Consider the following 22,591-nt stretch of genomic DNA (forward strand, 5'->3'; position numbering starts at 1 on the left):
TAAGTTAAGAATGCTCACTCTGATGGTCATTATATTTGGAGAGGGAAAGACCAGGTGGCTGAACTACATCACCAAATAGTCAGAATAAGAGTCACCCAATACAATCAAGTGTATTAGTTCTAAATTGCAAGCCTCTAAAACATAGGTGTAAATAGTACAGGTTTTATTGAAACTGGAACCTTAATTCAAAGTACAGTATACAAATCATCAAATAATGCCACAGCCAGTGAGTGCATGACATGCTGATAGACAGTTAGACATGTAGTTGCCACCCAGCTTCAGGACCATCTACAACTAAACGGCCTCTTTGAGAAATTCCATTCCAGTTTCCGTTCCGCACAGCACTTGAACAGCTCTGGTCAGGGTCACAAACGACCTGCTGATGCTGATTGTCTTTCCTATTCTGTACAAACTACTTCTTGTGCTACAGCCAGTGAGTGCACGACATGCTGGTAGACAGTTAGACATGTCTTTTCCAATTTTCTCACACATGGTGTTGATGGGGACAGATCTCTCTCTCATTCCATGGCCTGCAAATATGTATTTGCTTGCATAATATATGAGCAGTACTTCCACATCTGTGTCATCAGACCCCACAATGATGTGGGAATATAACTCTGCAAGATGTATGGCATGGAGCACCATCCTTGTGACTGCCTCCTCCTGATCACTGTACAGTGATGTCAAACTGCTCTTCACCTCCTCCCCTTCGTCAAATCCTGAGTGTAGTCTCTGTGGGACAGCAGTGACAATGTAGTGGCTCACAAACATGCAGAGTGCAGTCTTGTTTCCACTACTCGTCCTCAAGTACTTCCTGTAGTTTGGGACATTTGTTTTGCCAGTGATAACATGTGTAGGCTTTCCATCACTTGCACCTCTCCTTTGCCTCTTCAGGTCTTTGATTGACTTCTGGCCGTCATACCTGTCAAATACCATGACCACACATTTCATTTCTTCTTTTTTTAATATATATATAGAATATGTGCCAAACACACAATGCAGGGTGTGTCAATGCAGGTGCATTTAAAAAAGTGCAGATCTGTAATGAGGACCCAGCTCTGAAGGATAACACAAGTGTTATAACTAGGGCCGGGACTCGATTAAAACAATTAATCTAATTAATTAGAGGCTTTGTAATTAATTAATCGAAATTAATCGCATTTTTAATCACATATAAATATTTGACCTGAGAACAGTGAGAAGCAATTTTTTTCACATGGATTTTAGTATACCATTGAATAATGACTGAATACATAAGCTTAAGCAACAAAACATTGTTTATTTTTTTCAAGGTGGTACTTAACCAAGACCAACAGAAAAGTGCAATTTTTGCCATAAAGTGTAGCAATAGCATATTTAGGAATATAGTACATTTCAGAGATTCAGGTAGCCTATAGGTAGGTAGACCTTCTGTAAACTATAACACTTTGTTTTTTAAGTAAAACACAATACTTTCAAGTACATTCAGAACATTGGAAACCCTGACTATTAGAAAACATCTCTCTGTTGCTTCAGAGGCCATAACAGACTTTGTTGATTTACCAACAGTTGATTTAAAAAATCTAATCAATTTCAGTCCAACTCTCTCAATAACCTTGGCCAAAACAATAAACAGTTCAACATAAAGTGCCAGTTGCACCAACAACGTAATAAATAGTTCAACATAAAGTGTACCATTTAAAATAAAATAAAAAAGTCCCAGTGATTGACCTCAATCCCTCCTATTCTTCCAATATCCTGATGAAAAATAAAATCTCTCTGTTGCATAGGCCACTGTTTGATCAACGCGAATTGGGTGTGGGTCCTTGTACTCCGAGTCGGGCTAACGTCCACGCCAGCTTCAACGCTAGCTGCTATATGTTTTGCATTGAGGTGATACTTGAGGCTTGATGTGCTGCGGTGATATGCAAATTCCTTTTTGCATAATTTGCAAACAACCGTGCTCTTATCGACGCTTCCATCCGTCCGTTTTTTTAAACAAAATGTCCCATCCACGGGCCATCAAAGCGGTCTCATCAGCTTCTTCGTTCATGTTTGACTATTGTTCACTGTGGTTTGTTGTTGTCTGAAGTAATGAACGTTAGTTGGTGCTCCAGTATAATCGGTACCCCTGAAACTCATCCAGTGAGAAACGTTCCGCGGTGCAAAAATAAGTGCAGAGTAATTGTTGTGTAATTAATTAATCTTAATTAACGCGTTAAAGTCCCGGCCCTAGTTATAACCTAAAGCAAAACAAATGTCCCAAACTACAGGAAGTACTTGGGGAGTAGTGGAAACAAGACTGCACTGTGCATGTTTGTGAGCAACTACATTGTCACTGCTGCCCCACAGAGACTACACTCAGGATTTGACGAAGGGGAGGAGTCAGCAGTTTGACATCACATTGATCAGGAGGAGGCAGACACAAGGATAGTGCTCCATGCCATACATCTTGCAGGGTCATATTCCCGCATCATTGTGAGGTCTGATGACACAGGTGTGGAAGTACAGCTCATATATTATGCAAGCAAATACATGTTTGGTTCATCTCTAGTGTACATGCATGCAGGCCATAGAATGTGTGAGAGATCTGTCCCCATCAACACCATATGTGAGAACATTGGAAAAGACTAATAATAATAATAATAATAATAATAATAATAATAATACATTGTATTTGTAAAGCACCTTTCATTGCTAAAAGCAATCCCAAAGTGCTACAGGAGGCGTAAAAAACAAACAAAATAAACAAAAAGTTAATCAAAGGCTTTTTTTAAAAGAAAGGTTTTTAGGCCTTTCTTGAAGGCGTCAGAGGATCTGTGGAGTCCTCAGGTGATCTGGGAGTCCTTAGGTGGTCTGGGGAGTCCTCAGGTTGGTCTGTGGAGTCCTCAGGTGGCCTGGGAGTCCTCAGGTGGTCTGGGGAGTCCTCAGGTTGGTCTGTGGAGTCTTCAGGTGGTCTGTCCTCAGGTGGTCTGTGGAGTCCTGAGGTGGTCTGGGAGTCCTCCGGTGGTCTGGGGAGTCCTCAGGTTGGTCTGGGGAGTCCTCAGGTGGTATGGGGAGTCCTCAGGTGGTCTGGGGATTCCTCAGGTTGGTCTGTGGAGTCCTCAGGTGGTCTGTGGAGTCCTCAGGAGGTGGTCTGTGGAGTCCTCAGGTGATCTGGGGAGTCCTCAGGTGGTCTGGGAGGGAATTCCACAGACGAGGAGCAGCTGCACAGAAAGCCCGATCCCCCATTGTGCGGAGTTTGGTCCGATGGTTGGTTGTGGAGCGGAGGTTGCTTTTCGGAGGTTTGAGATGTGAGAAGTTCCTTCAGGTATGGATGCATTGATGGGTCAGTAGTGACATCTTGTATTCTATCCTGAATGCGACAGGAAGCCAGTGGAGGGAATGAAGAACAGGTGTGATGTGGTTGTACTTTCTCACCCTCATCAGGATCCTAGCGGCACTGTTCTGTACGTATTGGAGCTTCTGAAGGCTCCCGCTAGGAGTCCCGATGAGGAGAGTGTTACAATAGTCAAGCCTTGAGGAAATGAAGGCATGGACCAGTTGTTCAGCATCTGACAGGAGTTTTGCAATGTTCCTGAGGTGGTAGTAGGAGGTTTTGCACAGGTGTTTGATGTGGGTGTCAAAGGTCAGATGTCGGTCAAATTTTACACCCAGGTTGGTAACTGCTGTGGAGAGGGGTATGTTTTGGCCAGAAAAGGCGATGTGGGTTATGGGGGATGACTGGACCTGGTTTGGTGTGCCAACTAAAATAGCCTCTGTTTTGGAGCTATTTAGCTGCAGGAAGGTTTGTTGCATCCAAGCCTTTATCTCCTCAATGCAGGTGTTAAATGATGTTGATGGGAATGGTGATGATGATGGTGACAGTGGGATAGGGTCTGCCTTTATATATAGCCGCGTGTCATCAGCGTAGCAATGATGTCTACCAGCATGTCTTGCACTCACTGGCTGTGGCACAACAAGTAGTGTGTACAGAATAGGAAAAACAACAGCATTCACCAAACTCAAGAGCCATCTCAGCGAGCTCAAAGACCTGGCCCATTTTGGACTCTCTGCCAACTTGGAAGAGTCTTTGCCAGTCGCAAGAGAATTGGCGCTTCTGCTATATGGAAAAAAGGAAAATGGACTTATGTGCACAAACTTGGATGAACTGAGGTTCATAATTGCATCAACATCAGATGCAGCCTCGGAAAATCTGCCGCCAACAGAGGATGCATTTCAGCAACATGTAAAGAGCAATGTTTCAGACAGCGATATGGTGTCACAGCCCGAACCCAAACCCTTGTTATGGAGTGCTGTTGGCAAGGGGTGAATTGTCAGAGATGGGGCTATTCAACCAGTGCTATTTACAAAACCCCCAGCACCTACAGAAGTGAGAGACATTACTCACTTGTATTGCAAAGATGCAAAGTGTGGAGAGAGTGGAAAGTGCCAGTGCCTCTCTGTTGGCCTTCCCTGTACGGAGTTCTGCACCTGCTGTGCACAATGTCAAAATGTGTCCCCTAGCGTTTCTGAGGAACCTGACATTTAACATTATATTCTAGTATCTATATACTTGACCTCTCACAGAATTATTTGATGATTTATATACTGTACTTTGAATTAAGGTTCCAGTTTCAATAAAACCTGTAATATTTACACCTATGTTTTAGAGGCTTGCAATTTAGAACTAATACACTTGTTTGAAGGTTTGGGGTAGTTCTAAAGAACAACCCAAAAAAAATTTTTTGCCCCAAAATTTAATTTGACAACAATCAATTTTATTAATGGGAGACCCTAAAGATAAGAAAAATCATTGTTGTCATTTGTTCTACCTCGGGTAGGAGTATCTCAAAATCTGAGGGCCCTTTCTGCTAGACTAATAACAACAGCCGGTGTTTCTCGTGAGTGTTTTCCCCGGGAAACAAACACAATACACGCAAACGCAAAAATACACTAACACACACACACGTACATACCAAGCGGCAAACTCTGGGCCACTTCCGGGATGCGAATCAGGAAGTGCCTCAAACTGCAGTTCATCTAGTGGCCAGTAGGAGCAGTCTGCAAAAGGGACCCCAATGTTAAAATGCCCAACTTTACAGCAGAAATAAACATGTTTACATCGTGGTTTCAAAACATTTTATTCTCAGTATAGTTAGATTCCCCCTTCCTGTCTATGGATCCTGGAGTGAATTTGTTCTCAACTCATCTGTTTCATTAATATTCAGTCTTAAAGTTATGCATAAATTAGGGCGTGGTCACATTGAGTGACAGCTCCGTTCAATGACTGCTGCGGATAGCTTCTTGTCTTTCTGCTAGCTACTCTGTGAAGCTAGCTACAGGGACTCTGCATGCTCAGTTCATCCAGGGAACACAACTTCATCCGGCCGTGGTTCTTTGTTCTTCATGCTTATATATCGGACTACTGTGACTCACTCTGCGGTTAAAACAGACGGCGCATGAATGCGGTTTTGCGGTAAGCGAAATTCGAGTACTTTATTTATCTGTTAATGATTTTAATCAGCTATGTAGCGTGTAAGCGAGTGGTAGCTACATCGGTACTAAAGATGCTAATAGTAGCCTCCAAGTTAAAATCATAGACTATATATATAAAGGTTAAAAGAAAATAGACAAGTGTTAAGCGTTAAGTGGGATAATACTGTACAACAAAAGGCTTATGTTTGAGGTTGATAAAATAAGGTCATCCTTGTAACTTAGAGAGATATTTTATTATGTAGGTAGGAACTGTATGCATCGCTAAGGTTAATTTAAAGGTGTCAAGTATGTAGACAACCTAATGTCAAAGTAGTGTATGTGAAATCAACCTCAAAATAAGATGTGTGTATATTAAAATGATTAATGTCATATTTCAAGATGATTAGTTAGATATTACAATATGGTTGGTTTATCTGGAGTTCATTATTGAGCAAACACGTTAACGTCACAGTCATATCTGAAGAACGAACCCGAACCTTGTTGTTTTTATTAATTGCATTACCAAATGGGTATCGAATAAACAGTAAGCATTGGTAACACAACTTCCAAAGTTACAGTAAAATAAAAAGGACCCTGACTCGGACAATACACAATCCAACATGTTCAACAGAAGAGAATCAGTTATATTTTTTGTACACATGGTATTTTACATATATATCTGTTTGTTTAAGGTGTCCAGGTGATGCAGACAGGCTGGACCAGAGAGTGAGAGACATAACTGGACTCCTCACAGCAGTGAACTTCAGCACAGGAATAAAGACTCTATTTTTCATACTGTACAAAGAATCAAGAAAGATATTGGTTTAAATGAATGAAGTATTGACTTTAATACACTGATATACATTCCATTAAACAATACTAGATCACCTACACATCAGTGAAGTTGAGGGTTTTTTCCATGCTAAAAGTTACATTTAGATGTTAACAAGCAATATGATTTTGTCAGCTTTCTAATTTAATGTATTGAAGGCAAAGATATTTAACACAGTGAGAACTCCTACTATTTATCTCTCAATATTGTCTGTAAAAAACGTTGTAAAAGTTATTCTTTCAGTGAGACAACAGAGCAAGCTTCGATAGTTGCACTACATTTTGATAACAGTTAAATATTATTTTGATAATAACATATATTTCAATGTTGATGAACTTCATACTGTTCATTCATAATCTGATTGTCTTTGTAGCTCACTGTTGAAATTAAAAATTAAAAATTACAATTACAAAATAATTATATCTACAGCCCCTGAACACACAAACACACCGCTTTCATAAATAACACACTTGTTCTGCAATAATATGTTTTATGTTTCCTGTAATTTTTGTTAGGAAAGGACATGCCTGAAAGACACGACATGTTCTCCTTCTCTGAGGGTCAACAAGAACATCTGTCATGGCTTGGCTCTTGGCCATAACAAAAAGCATGGGAAGGACGAGAACATATATGAAAAATATATTTACAAACAGAAGCTTAACGTAAACCAGAAAAACTAACACAAAGGAAAAACAAAAGACGAAGCGACGTAGCTGCTCCGAGGTCAGGTCCTCTGCGGGAGAGAGATTGCGGGTCTCACTCAGGCCCTTTAACCCTCTGGTACCGGCCGCCAGGTGTCCTCAATCCCAGCTGATAGACCAAAGGGAAAACCTTAAAGGAACATACACACACACCAGAGATAACAAGGCCGGGGTCGTCACACCCACCCCCTTAAAGTCGGTGTCCCCAGGACCACCGGCACACCAACCCCAACCCTGACAAAACAAAAAAACACCAGTAATGAACAACACAAATACAAGACATAAGGCACCCCACTTCCAACAAAACCAACAATTGCAACATACAACCCTCACACTGCCAAACTTTGACTAGTGGGACAATGCTTGGTCTTCTGGTTTCTAAACATGTTTTTGTCCATAGCACGAGTGATCACGCAAGAGGACGTGGCGTCTGCCAACACTGTAGAGCTCTCCTCAGACTTTGACTCAATCGGACCGCCAGTCACTAAAAGCACAGGGGGAACATCAGTCCAAACTCTGCTACCTGCCAAACCGTTGCCCAGGATGAACTGTATCCCCTCGATTGGCAAAGCTGGACATACACCAACAGCCACCTCACCCTTAACATGACCACAGTCAATATACATCCTATGAACAGGAATAGGAAGAACTTTTAATCCCATTCCCCAACTCAGAACGGTGTCACCAGTGTCACTTTCATAAGACAGAGGCAAAACAGAGTCAACAATATAGGAGTCAAAAGCCCCTGTGTCTTGCAAGATTTTGATTGGAACTCTGATATTACTACCTACCAATGACACCAAGCCGTCTCGTATAAATGGAGCATAAGATGCCAAAACCTCAGATCCACATAAGTGGGATGTAAGCACATCGGCAACACAATAGCTTTTCACAGGAGCAGCAAACGCAACAGGCCCAACAAAATATCTTCCTCCCTCAGATTTTGCTCTAAGCGCAGGAAAGTCTGCCTTCCAATGGCCTTTTTCATGACAGTAGTGGCAAATATCATTATTATCCACCTCATATTTTACCACACCCAATTTCCTTGGCTCCATCCCAAATGAACCAACATCAACAGCCTTTCTACTTCCCTCAAAAACAGCCAGGGCCCCAGAGCGCCCTCCGAACCTGCTCTTATGAAGCAACACAAACTCATCAGCTTCCACAGCAGTGACCCTGTGTTCTGTTATGTAAGTAGCAATCTTGTCAGGAAGAATATTTTTGAACTGTTCCAAAGTCATGAGCTCACACAAATCGTCAAAAGTAGTGACGTCAAGAGCAGTTAACCAACGCTTAAAATGAACAGACAAATCCCTCGCCATCTCCACATATGTTTGATCTTGTTTTTGCTCAAAGGACCTAAAACGCTGTCGATAGGCCTCTGGCACGAGTTCATATGCTCTAAGCACCGCCGATTTTATTTTACTATAGCTAGAGCTATCTTCCAGACATAAAGAGGAATATGCAGACTGTGCTCTTCCTGTGAGAACACACTGAAGCATCAGAGCGCAGTCCGCATCAAGCCAATCTCTAGCCCTAGCTACATGTTCAAATAATTTAAAAAAACGTGTCGGGATCACTTTCATTAAAGTGAGGCAGCAAGCGCAGGTTATTAACATCAAAACGATGAAACCTGGGCACCTGTTCACCCTGCCCCTCACAGGACAACGCGCCATCTCTGAGAACAGACATACGATGTCCCTCCAACTCTATCTTGGCTTTCTCAGATTCTTGTTGCATCCGCTCGACTGTGATTTCCTTTTCAATTCCCATCTTATACTTCACTCTGTCATGTTCCAGCTGCAACAACAACATTTCCTTCTGCTGCTCAAAAGAAAGTGCACTATCCTGAAAAAGAGGTTTTAACAAAACCCCCTCTTCCTTTGTAGCAAAAACTCCTGTTTCCTTTAATGTCGACACTATAGAGTCTTTTATGTTGTCTTTCACCATTCCATCACCGACAATAGACACAGAGAAATGCTCAGCAATTAAGAGCAGCTGCTCTCTTGAGAAAGTGGCAAGAGACTCCTGAGACGGAGCTTCAATAAATGTCTCTACGTCAGCCATCCTAATTTACACCGAGCCCTCACCGGAGCACAACACCGGACCTTTAAACCGAAAGAAGAGAACAAAAACAAAAACACAAAAACAAAAACAAACCGGACAGATACCACCACATTTATTATGCGTCCAAAGTGGAACACTAATTTTTTGATTGGAGTTTCCCCACTAACTCACCATCCCACTGACTAATCTCCTCCCTAGTCTTCATGCAGTTACTTGTGGTGGGTATTTATGCACTGGAGACCGCTGGTCCAGCAAAGCGACTAGCAAGCTAGCAACATTACTGAGACAACGGCCATGCTCCCAAGCCGAACGCTTCAACCACTTTCTCCGCAACACTACACACCCCGCTCAACGATCCCAAGGGAACCGCCGCTTAACCTGCCAGGGAAAACTCTGCACCGTTCCGCACTGCTCCACATGCAACGCACCAACAAACCCACAAAATAGAGAAAGGAAAAAAACAAAACAAACAGCTGACCACGGCTAAGAACAACTAGCAACCACTCTCCCGAAATATAATACCAAACAAATCAAAGCCTCACAAAGTAATCAAATCAGTCCCCAAACAACAATCTGAAATCTAATGTCCTTCCCACAACGAGCCGAAACAAAGAAACCGGCCGCACTGCAAATGCGCTCCCAACACTTTATACATGGGCACCAACTCCCAACACAAATCTTACCTATCCGTTGCTGTATCACAGATAAAAGAAGTGGACGAGCCCCCATCTGTCATGGCTTGGCTCTTGGCCATAACAAAAAGCGTGGGAAGGACGAGAACATATATGAAAAATATATTTATTGACAGCAGCTTAACGTAAACCAAAAAAACTAACACAATGGAAAAACAAAAGATGAAGCGACATAGCTGCTCCGAGGTCAGGTCCTCTGCGGGAGAGAGATTGCGGGTCTCACTCAGGCCCTTTAACCCTCTGGTACCGGCCGCCAGGTGTCCTCAATCCCAGCTGATAGACCAAAGGGAAAACCTTAAAGGAACATACACACACACCAGAGATAACAAGGCCGGGGTCGTCACACATCCAAGAGGAAAATTAAAAGCTGATGCTATGAGATTTTAAGACCAGTAGTACAATAAGAAACTATTTTTATTGTAAAAACAGTCAGTTGATCGAATGCACCTATTTCCACATCTAAACTCCATCAGCTGATTATTTCTATTTTCCTCGCTTTATGAGCTTCACATCACTTGTGCCTTGTACCGCAGAGTTTGCAATGCCATACTGTAAATAAATGGGGCCAATCTTCAGTCAGATGTGAATGTGTAATCTAACATTTTCAGTAATAATAATGGACAAAAGGAGTGCAAATACAAATACAATTTATTGAAATGTAGACCAAAAGTTATTCAAACATGTTTTAAATAAAAAGCACATATGGACAGAAGGTGTAAACCAACACACGGAGGTTTCTCCCTGAAGTCTCTGCAGCTTTCTGGACACCACACTGTCTCAATCCGTCCACACTGAATATGAGAGGGGGAAAATGAAAATAATAAATGCTTTAATCAATAAGAAACAAAGTTGACTGTTGAGTTGCTCAGTTTTTTTAGATTGTCAATACTATGACTGTATAACTCATATATCAGGTTAAGAGGCACATTCAAATAAAGATTGGTCTTTAAATACATGTTGTCTTTTGAATTGTTTGTCTAAAGTCAAGGATCTAGAACTGGTACTTAGTTTTAATGATACATTCTGGTTATCATGCTGTTTGGAGGAGGCCTCACAGGTAAGAGCACTAACTAGCTACCATCACATGTACCTTAGCTTGACTTAAATGTATTAAACGTATAATTAAGTGATATCAAAATATAAATAACTAATGTCATGCAAACATATTAATATTTGCTTGATTCCTGTGTTGAATTTAGCACAATTGCATACAAACGTTAAGGGATTTTAAGATTCTGAAGTATTATGCTAAAAACTCAATAACTTAGATTATTATTTATAGTTTTGCTGAATAGTTTCATGTCCGCTTACCTTAGAAACGTAAAATGCCACGGCAGTGTGCAGATGGGGAGCATGTTAGCTTAGCTTGGTAGCTTCAGCTAGCTCTGGAACTTTCAGCTCGGTGGCAGGAGGTCCCGCCTCGGCTCCGCCTCTTTGCCCTTATAGAGAGGCGAAGTACCGCCAATCTACTTCCGACCCATGGGACCCCGGAAGCGGAAAATGATACATTGAAGTCAATGGAGAGAGAAAAGTCATCTTTCGATCCCGTTTGAATTGTGCCACGAATGACACATAGGATGTTTGTCAAATTAAAAGAACATTTTGCAAGTCAAAAAAAAAAAAATGTGTCGTAAAACTGTGAAGTTACTTCTGTGTTATGAAGGTTTTTTTGCATGTAAACGGTCTGCAGAGTCACAAACCCTCAAAGTACAACCTGTAGCGAATAAAACTCTAACACAGAAAATCCCTCCCCGAAACGCCTCGTTGGAGATACATCATTGTCCATTTGATTATTCCGGGCACGCATGATGTCAACCGTACCCGGAACGAAATGGACCAATCCGTGGAGCCGTTACGTTACGTCCGCGGAGCCGTTACATTAAGCCCCCGCTGATTGGTCCAAATTGACCAATCCACGGACTTCCCCACACACACACTCAGTGTAAGCAGCTCTGCTGATTTCTCCTCCCTGGCTGCAGGCTGATAACAGACAGTTGGGATTCTGGTGAAATTCTCTCTGCAGACCCATTCTCACAGCGTTTATCAACCTTTTTCTTACTCAATATCAAGCCACACTTATTGTTTTTACTTCGGCTGTGACTTTGTGTGTGCTCAGGATGAGTTTGGCTGTGTTTCGCTGTGTTTCGCTAAACAAGGAAACAACACCTTCACGGAGCTTAGCGCGATTCACAACGTCCCGACCAATCAGAGCACACTGTGCTCACAGGTAGAGATGGGCGAGTCCTGATTCATCCGGATCATTAACCCGGATCCTAGAAATTAGCTGGTCGTGACGAGTCTCCCCTCTCCATTAACCCGAGTCCTTTGAGTCCTACACCTGGTGTGACTTACAAATGAAAACTATCAATTGCGTCACTCGCTACTCTCTTTATAACATGTAAAATAACATTACAACATACCCCAGTCCATCTGCCTACCCTTTAGCAAGTAGGATAGCTTACAGAAGTTATCGTTTGGCTCAGGGGAGGGGACGCAGATCAGTGAAACTTCCTGCAGACTCGTGGGGACTCAGAGCCACGGGAGCCGGCTCCCGGCTCCCGCGGCTATATTATGCACGAGTCAACAGCAGACTCAGAGATTCGCAAACCCTGACTCACTGTGCAAAACATAGCAGACTCGTGCGGACTCAGAGCCGTAACCGTATAGCAGCAGATCCAGAGATCCAGCAGACTCGTCGTCATGCACGAGTCAACAGCAGACTCAGATTCGCCAAATCACAAAATAACCCTTTTTTTTTGTGATCAACATTTTTTATTAAAGCAAAAGGCACTGTGTAGCGGAGGTTAATATAACGTCAGTTTAATATGCTCGTGAAAACAACTTTTCGGTTTCACCGGTAGGATTTCTACTGTCTTGGTGATGCTGACTCATATGACTCAAATGACTTGTATGATCCGGATCTCTTCAATGACTGACTCATAAGACTCCAAGTCCATAAAAGGGTCCGGATTTGCCATCTCTACTCACAGGGAGGGTGGGGGCTGGAGCTACTGGAGCTACAACGAGCCGTTAAAGGCAGAGAGTGAAATTCAGTGAATACACATAGTTTATTCCTCAGGGCTCTGTTCTTGGTCCCCTCCTCTTCTCCTTGTACACAAACTCGCTTGGGTCTGTCATTAGCCCGCATGGTTTTTCATACCACTGCTACTCTGATGACACCCAACTAATTCTGTACTTTCCCCGCTCAGAGACCCAGGTCGTCGCACGCATCTCTGCTTGCCTAGCAGACATCTCTCGGTGGATGTCTGCTCATCCCCTCAAGCTCAACCTTAACAAGACTGAACTGCTTTTCCTTCCGGGAAAAGATTGTCCCACTCTTGACCTAACAATCAACATCGGCACCTCTGTTGTTTCCCCGACTCAGACTGCAAGGAATCTGGGTGTGACCCTAGATAACAAACTGTCCTTCACTGCAAACATTGCTGCTACAACCTGCTGCTGCAGATACACGCTTTACAACATCAAGAGGATACGTCCCCAGCTGACCCAGAAATCAGCGCAGATTCTGGTCCAGGCTCTCGTCATCTCACGCCTAGACTACTGCAACTCACTCCTGGCTGGTCTACCTGCATGTGCCATCCGACCTCTGCAGCTCATCCAGAATGCAGCGGCTCGTCTGGTCTTCAACCTTCCAAAATTCTCCCACACCACACCGCTCCTCCGCTCGTTTCACTGGCTTCCAGTAACTGCTAGAATCCACTTCAAGACACTGGTACTTGCGTACCATGCAGAGAATGGATCTGGCCCTTCCATCATCCAGGACATGGTTAAACTGTACACCGCAGCACGTGCACTCCGCTCTGCATCAGCCAAACACCTCGCTGCACCCGCACTGCGAGGGGGACCCAAGTTCCCGTCAGCAAAAACACGTGGGTTTGCTATCCTGGCTCCAAAATGGTGGAATGAGCTCCCCATTGAAATCAGAACAGCAGAAAGCTTACACATCTTCCGGCGACGACTGAAAACTTATCTCTTTAGACTCCACTTCGAGAGATAGAATTACTAACAAAGCACTTATATACTAATAAAGGGCTGGCTTTTCTAAAGCCAGTTGAGTAGCACTTGAAATGTTTGGCTCTATGAAACCTGATGTACTTATATGATTCTGTTTTCTTCAAGATTGTATCTTCCTGGTCGAATGCACTTATTGTAAGTCACTTTGGATAAAAGCGTCAGCTAAATGCAATGTAATGTAATGTAATGTTTACAGAGATGCTGTATGAAAAACCAATGTGAGTTTGGAAAATTGCACAATATAAATCTATTCTAGTAGACCTCAACAATGGAATTATGGTCAGTGGAAATGGCCATGACATGGGACAAGCAGGAAATAAAAAGGTACTCACCTTGTGGTAAACCTGAGAGAGAAAAACCATTTGAGCTCCATACTGTTTCAGAGATAATGCTTGATGTGGTTTGGAACATAATATGGGGCAAAATACTTCAGAGACATGTTTTGTATAGATATGGCCCTATAATATATCGTTAAAATATAGCATAATAGTTGAGCTTTTAGTAGAACTACAGAAGAACTATCAGCAAAATGTATTTAAGTATCAAAAAGTGCTCATTGACCGCAGTGACAGTATTATCATGTTATATCAAATCAAATCAAGTTTTATTTATATAGCACATTTTTTAAACGATTTTAGGTCGAGCCAAAGTACTGTACATACAATAAAAACACTTTAGAATAAAAACACTTTACAACAAATACAACAGCACAAATAAAAAAATCACACACAGGGAAATGTCAGGAGTCTCCGGTCAGACTAGAAGGCCAGAGAGAAGAAGTGAGTTTTCACTAGTAAATAATATATTATTCAGTTTTTGTTGTCGAAGTACGGTAATGTATCACATATCAGCACAACTTGTTTCGATACAGTATTTAAATACTCTATTGTGCTTTTGGGGGTTCTGCCTTTCCTGTACTGTGTTATATAGTTTTGTGTGCATTTAAATAGTCTGCAAAGGCTAACATGCCTGTGTTCCCTCCAGAGGGAGTTTCTCTCCCACAAAACTGATAGGCTAACAGCGGGACATCTATAAGCGGTTGACCAATCACAACCAATCAGAGCAGACTGGGCTCTGGTTTCAGACAGAGGGTGAAAAGAGGTGCTGCAGCACAGGTAGTATGAGAAAAATAAAGAGCTTTTTTAACATTAAAGCAAGTGAACATGTCACAGTAGAGACACTACATACTGATATGAAACTGAACATTTGACTAATAGGGCCCCTTCAAGTAAAATCTGAAATACTAAAGTCTTAAAGTACTCTATTACAAGTAAAAGTCCTGAATTCAAAATGTTACTTAAGAAGAGGTATATATGAAAAGTAAAAATACTCATTATACTGTGGTTCTTTTCAAAGTATTATCATGCTAAATAATATTATATTATTCAGGTTTTATCGCTTAAAGTACATGTTCGTCAATGTTGAGCCAATTTTTTAATTTTGTAAAGATTAAAGCAGGACCACATGTCACAGTAGAGGCTCAAAATACAAATGAACATGACAGGGCCCTCTTAAAAAGTATAGTAACTATAAGTGTAAAACGAATGAATGAGCAAATGAAATTAAAAAAGTACAATATGAAAACATAGTTCCTAAAGTACTCAGGTAAATGTACTTAGTTGCATTCCACTACTAGAACTGTAATTATTACAATGTGAAATTAGCTAAATGTGAGTATATCATAGTGATAATGCTGATACCTTTCTATATATTTGTGCTAAACGTATGACTGGTTATATGAGTCAGGACTCTATTCCCTTCAGCACTGCTGCCGGAACACAATCCATTCCAGCCTCCATACAGCGTGTCTTATCTGCTCTCCCATCACTTAACCGTGCGTTGCACTTTTTAATGCATTTTCTGGGATTTAAAACAATTAATTAAGTTGGTGTGCAGCCCGTGACGCCAGCTGAACGGGACGCGCTTCCTGGCGCAGCTCCTCAGACGTGCTTGTGTTACATGACGCCTCTCTTCAGCACCACCCCCCCCCCCCCCCCCCCCCCCCCACCACCACCACCACCACCACCACCACCCCTCCCTCTCTCCCTCTCTCCCTCTCTCTCTCTCTTTCTCCCCCGGCTTACTAAAGGTGACCGTGCAGCCGCTCACTGCTGCTCATTATTTAACGTCTTCGAAGTGAGCGGCAGCGGGGAGACGCGCATGCGGCAGATCAGCTGTGCGTGCTGCAGGACGCTGAGCGCGGGGAGAATGCATGTATCGCCTCATGCACCAACCTCAACTCCTCAAGTGAACTACCTATAGGCTGGTTTTTTTTCTTCTTTTTTTCATCTTGGCTACATTTTCTCACCTTGCCAATGACGCTCGGATGTGGATAAACCGCCGCGCATGCGTCGCTCTTGGAATCTTGCAGCCTAAGTTGCGTCCCTGAGGTGTTTGTGTGAAAGTGTTTGGCAGGATGTGGACCGCTGTGGCGCGCGGGGGCTTGGGCTGGGGGGTCTGCTGCTGCTTGTCACTGCTGGTGACAGTAGTGATCGGGGCGCAGAGGTGAGATCTGATCCAAAAAATATAATGCCTTTTTATTTCATCAGATCAAAAATTAAAATCTGCTTTCTGTCCTCAGTGCAAACGAGCCCAGCAACATGTCCTACGTGAAAGCCACCGTGGACAAGCTGCTGAAGGGCTATGACATCCGTCTGCGGCCTGATTTTGGAGGTAAGAGACCCCCCCCCCCTACCCCCCTCCCCAGTGTGTGCGCCCCCATGCAGACATGAGATGCTGCAGAGTGCTCACTCCTCTGCTCTCTCCAACAGGCGCTCCTGTGGATGTGGGCATGAGCATAGACATCGCCAGCATCGACATGGTGTCTGAAGTCAACATGGTAAGTTTTCTGCTGCCACATCCTCTGCAGTGAGGCACAGTTTCTATCAGAGAGGGGGGGGAGACCGGCTCGGCTCGGCTCGGCTCGGCTCGGCTCGGCTCGGCTCGGCTCGGCTCGGCTCTGAGCTTGGTGCAGCGCCGCTCCTGGAGGAAACTAAAAAAGAAAAGAGCCCCCTCCTCTCCCTCCCTCCTTTTTTTCCAGCACCATGGAGAGAGCCGCAATGTGTCAAAGCCAATCCGTCTGCATCAAGTAGTACAGAGAGAGAGAGAGAGAGAGAGAGAGAGAGAGAGAGAGAGAGAGAGAGAGAGAGAGAGAGAGAGAGAGACATAGGAAAGAGGAGAGGAGGGGGGGGTGGGCAATGTGCTTTGGCAATACTGTGTTTTTGATATGGTAATGCCAATAAAGCTTCTATATGAATTAGGAGAAAAAGAGAGAAATTGTTGATTTTGATTTGGTTGATCATATCCATCCGTTCAGCGCTTTTCCTAGATTTGAAATGACATAATATTATTAATATAAGAGTTTTACCGCCTTGAATGTGGTTTGGCAATGCTGTGTTTTCGATATGCTAATAAAGCTTATTTGAATTGGAGAGACAGAGAGGAGCTGTTCAGGGATTCCATCTGAAGCGGTGTGAGCCCGGTGTCAGAGCGGTAGTGTGGTGCTGGTGGTGTGTGTGGGGGTGGGGGGCAGACAGAATAAGACGTCTGTGTGCATGCTTTGGCTGTTTTTGGGCCTTAGTGCAGTTATTACATAACGGCTCTCAGTGAGTCAACGGGAGGAAGAAGCCATTCGCCTGCAGAATATGATTTGACCACTTAATGCAATGCAGCGCTGCCAAGGTGAATACACAGCATCTGTGTGTTGTAGCAGTGAGACAGAGTGTCTTTAGGAGGGAACCACATACTGATCATGTACAATTCAACTGCTGTTGCTAAGCAAACCGTCATATCTCTGTTTGTTGTTTTTATTTCCTGTTTAAGTGTTTATATAACTAAAGAAAGGCTAAGGGAGGTGTGTGGTGCAGTGGGTTGTGTGTTGGTGTTGGGATCAGCTGGTCACAGGTTCAAACCCCACTGCAGTCAGCATGTCGTTGTGTCTCTGAGACACTTCACCCCAAGTTGCTCCTGTGGGGATTGTCCACAGTATTGAGTATGTAAGTAGCTTTGGATAAAAGCATCTAACAAGTAACATGTAATGTAATTCATTTCCCTCAATCATCTGGCTACTAAAAAAAACACCAATGCTCATGTTTTTCTTTACTTGCTATATTTAGTGCATACATGCATCCCAATGCAATGAATGGCAAAAATGCTCTTTAAATACCTGAATAGTGCACTCGTAATGGTCAAAGAGCTGAGTGTGAAACGATTGACACCTTTACATTTAAGGACTGCCATCTTGGCTACGTAAGTGGCGCAAGCAGCCACGATTGAAGTTGGACTGGCAAACATAGCACTATACAAATAAAAGTTATACAGATGTTTTAGTTCAGTTTTTATTAAATAGACCAAAATACTGTTGTTGAAAAAATAATCCACTGTTAATTTTATTGGGTTCATTGAGCAGTCTGTAATGATTTGCTTCTGCAAACGCTAAGGTTGCTAGCTAGCTAACAGCGTCAATCGTCACTTCCATTGAGGGCACAGCAGCAGTGTTCAATTTGAGACAACACTAAACCGTTGAAATGCACACAAAGAGAAAGTGTTCACAGTGTAATGCATGGCAATGTACTAAGTTGAACTAAGTATCCAGATTGAGACAAAGCACAATTGTTGTGTAGCATAGTTTTAAACACTTCTCAAAAGTGTCCTCCTTGATTTTATCTACATCTGTTTGACCAATCCGGATTAACGGTTCTACCCATTAAAAGTATCTGGAACTAAGATTTAGTCCGGAGCAGTGCCCAAACAATTCCAAAAACTAAAAGTGTGACCAAGCTAGGTTAGCCGTAGCATCACTATGGGAGGAATCTTAGTCTATAAATCTTCTTTCTCTTTGTCTCAGAAGCAAGCAGAGATCTGTATTTTGAGATGCTTAGTGTTGGTTCCCTTTTTGGGTTAATAATGTTTAGTCCTTGTGAGTGTAGGTGAAGAATATCCTATTGGAATCATTTTGAAGCTTGACTAGCTTAATTGGACTGTGTTATCCAGCTCTGTTTATTGGTTACTGATTGGACCATGGGGCCTTATCTGATTATGCATCTCAATGAAATCTGGGACAGGGGAGGGGGGCGTGTTACTGCTCCTTTTAATAGAAACTCTTGGCACAAGATGCCACTTGAGCAGGAGCCAAGTTAAACTAAAAGCCTGAATGATCTTATGACATACAGAAAGTATTGATGTGTTTACACTTCCAGCAGAGAGAGAGGGGCGTTAGCATTCATTTGGAGTTGTGTTTATTAAATTACAAATGATAAATGAAGTTAATGCTGATTTGCCTTCTGCTTGATTCATTTGGAGACAGATGAAGGCCCGTGGGCAGGAATTCTCAAAATTCCATAAAGAAATGGTACAGTTTACAACACATTTTTAATTATGTATGCCTTCTTGTCATTTCGACATGACACAATGATTTGGTTAAGGCTATGAAAATTGAGGTTAAACACCTCAAAACCTATAACATATATGGCTTCCTCTCCTGCGTTGTGGTCCGTTTTTCAAATATAAATACATATATATCATCTTTGCTTTCTGAGTATGATGCATTTTTATGCATGGTCCTTATAAAGACACAATATTTAAAAAAGATGCCTAAATTGCAGTTTTACTCCTCAGAGAACACAGGCGTAACTTTTGGAGTACCACAGGGCTCTATTTAAGGCCTTCAAGTCCTTTTCTCCTCTCAGTACTTCCACTTGGCAATGTTGTCAGAAAGAATAAAATTGGTTTCTGAGTGGATGAAACCCAATTCATCTTCCCAATATGTTTTTGGTTTTCCCATTGAGAGGTTAGTTCAATGACATATGACATAATATATATAGCACATAGCATGAGCTGAAAAATCTATTATCTTCCTTGGCATTGGCCTTAGACTTAGTAAGAGTCAACAGATGCTAGACAGTGGCCCTTATAAATGTAATTTTAGTTATCTGTGACTGTGATGGCAGAGTGAGCTTTTGTGATGTCCTCAAGGCGGCCTGCAGAGAGGGAAGACTAAACTTATCTTGGCCCAACTAAAAATGTAATTGGATGCCAAAAGTAAATGTGTTGCTATAGCTGGCCACACTGAACACTGGCAGGAAGTGAGGTCATAGTCATTTCTGCTTTTTGACTGACACATAGACACAAGGGCGAAATAAATGAGCAGTTGCTTTGATTGAAGATTTTAAGTTTAAGATTTGTTTGGGGGTTACCAGTACCTTAATCCTAGAAAGATGTGAAAGGGGGATACAGAGGGGAAGAGATGAGTAAATAGTCCCCAGATCGAATTTAACCCGGGTCCACCGCAGAAGGTACTGATCCACAGTATAGGATTTTAAGTTTTTTAGCACTTTAGGCTAATGTATGACGATTTTAATGTTTTTTCGGTCCATTTCAGAAAATAAACAGGCGTATAACTCACCATAGGAAGGACATCAAAAAAAAAACTAAAACAGGATTATATACTCACATAGATAACAACAGTGTAAAATGTATTAAAGCCCAAATGTCCAAAATGGTTAATCAGGGATAATAGCAGCAGGGGAGAGTGGCAAGTCCCTAGACTGTGAGCCTTCTGGGGACCACTGGGTCTACTCCACCAGTGGCCAGCATTAAAAGTGGCTCGTTACTCCCCCAAGGATGAAGGAAACATTTCAAAGGATGCTGACCGGCCTTGATTAGATGGTCAGAAGCTCTTCCTTGAGCTGAGCCTCAAAAAATGGTTACCCCTCCAGGACTAATGCTGTCTTCTTGCCAAAGAACATCCCCCTCTTAAGCACAATATCATCTTTATTTTCCTGAAGACACAGCCCCTGTCATCCTGAATTAACATCTGGACCAACTGCCCCCTCTCTCAACCTCTATTAAAACAATTAAAGCATACAGTATGTGGAGTAAGATGACATAACCCGTCACGAGTCTGAGTGCACCAAAACGATTATTAAGCTCCTTCTGAACTTAAAAAAAAACAGTATTTATATCGGGCCCACTCCCCATTATTGATAGCAGAGCTGCTCTTCTCTATTGATACTTTTAAAATATTTTGGGATTGACTCCAACATTCCAAATCACAGTAGGCTACCAGGCCACCATACTGTTCTACCCACCGGTCCCTTCTGTCAATTAAACCCCTATCAGATCCTACTAATGTATCTGTTTCTACTAATAGGCTAAACCTCCCTGACTCAAGGAGATATTAGTTAGTATCACTGAAACCTCTATGTCCTGTAGTAAAGCTAAAAATACAAATGGCGTAGTTAGTCATGACAAATTACTGTCATATTGCATTAAATACTGTGCACGGTAGCATAAGCCACAGAAATTGTGAATGGCATTGAAAGTTAGGAATGTAACCAAAGTATATTTTGTATCATTTAGAAATATTGCTATCGCTACACAGTTTATCTTCCAGGCCGATACAGAAAAACCAAGGCATTCTTCAAAACCTGTGCGCTTTGCTATTGTAATGCTCTTGTTTGGTTTACCTTGAGATGCTGTTGGTCGTCTACATATTACTCAGCGCTGTTTGCCCCTCAATCATGTGTGGCACATAGGGATACTTCCTCTGTCTAAAATGTGTTACATAAATAAAGATTGATGGATTGAAAATAAAAAGCAGACAGATAATATGAGACAATATATTTGTGATGGGCCACAGGCCTGAATGGGTTTCCCCAGCCCAGCCGTAACAATGGTTCATAATGTAGGTTGTCACATTGATAAGCCCTGTGATGGACGGGCCAGTTGTCAAGGGTAACCCGCCTCTCGCCCAATGTCAGCTGCAATCGGATTGAACAAAATAACAGTTAAAGACCCAGGATGCAAGCCAAAGTTACCAGCCATGTCCACAGCTACCAAATCTGTGTGTCTGCATTTGTGAAAATGTGTATAACAGGAGGCACGTGCGATGCATGTGTTCATCTGTTTTCCGAGCACAAAGAGAGCAGAACATGTCTTGCAAAGAAAAAAAAAGCCTGAGTGTAAAGTTTGTGCAAAAAGATTAAAGAGGTTGAATGTGAAGATGGCTGAGCCGGTTGGTAACAGTGCCTAAAGCTAAGGTGCTAGAAGCTAACGATGCTAACAGGGTTAGCAGTCCAAACAACGGCAATTTGGCTCACAGAGCTAACTGTCTTAGCATAGTCTGGCAGTCTAACTTGCTCGTGTTGCCTTGTTTCTTTGCGTGTTAGCCTTCTACTTGTTTTTACATGGACATAGAGCCAGGTGGACGAAGTGACCTGCTTCCGTTCACCCCTGAGGACTTTCTCATGTCCCAACGTGACAAATCAAGCGACCTTGTCCCTGACATTGACGTGAAGCCAGCAGACAGCGCCTGTATGCCTGTGAAGTTCTACTTTACTTGGCAGTTAGTGAACAGATTACGGGGAGATTTCAGATCCTTGTCAGGCCCGTCCTGGCCTGTTTCATCAGACATACTGTGCTGTCAGGAACAGAGCGCCGGTGAGTTAGAGGGACAGTGATGCAACATGAGGTTCTTCTGAGGTCCGGCTCCTTCTCTCAGCATGCTAACTGATCAGCTGTGGCATTGTTTCTGCCCGGATGATGTTTAGCACTCTCTGCAGAAAGGAACACAGAATGTATCTCTAGCATTCATGAGAGATTCATCCAGAGATGCATTGTTCTTTTTCCTTTGGAGGTCGAACCCAGACTATCCCAGCATTCACTGCAAATACAAGAGATGTTCTGCTCTGTAGGGCACATGGCTTATCACAATCAGAATGATTTGATTGCGCAAAGTAATTTGCACATACAAGGACTATGTTTTGTAAATGTGTAGTTCATGAGCTACATAAAGCTGTCAAATTCTTTAACATCCGACAAAAATGGTA

The 22,591-nt window shown here is 42.5% G+C and overlaps 1 protein-coding gene across 1 annotated transcript in view; it reads left to right on the forward strand.

Moving 5' to 3' along the window:
• Positions 1 to 15,840: 15,840 nt before the first annotated feature.
• The window catches only part of gabrb1 (gamma-aminobutyric acid type A receptor subunit beta1), an 82,591-nt gene continuing 75,840 nt past the window's right edge, over positions 15,841 to 22,591 (forward strand). Inside the window, exons 1-3 of the mRNA XM_079691730.1 lie at positions 15,841 to 16,268; positions 16,345 to 16,436; positions 16,535 to 16,602. Of these exons, the coding sequence (XP_079547856.1) occupies positions 16,180 to 16,268; positions 16,345 to 16,436; positions 16,535 to 16,602 (249 nt within the window). The 5' untranslated portion in view covers positions 15,841 to 16,179. The remainder of the gene's footprint in view (positions 16,269 to 16,344; positions 16,437 to 16,534; positions 16,603 to 22,591) is intronic.

Source organism: Notothenia rossii, assembly GCF_949606895.1.
Source record: "Notothenia rossii genome assembly, chromosome: 7".
Taxonomy (NCBI): Eukaryota; Metazoa; Chordata; class Actinopteri; order Perciformes; family Nototheniidae; genus Notothenia; species Notothenia rossii.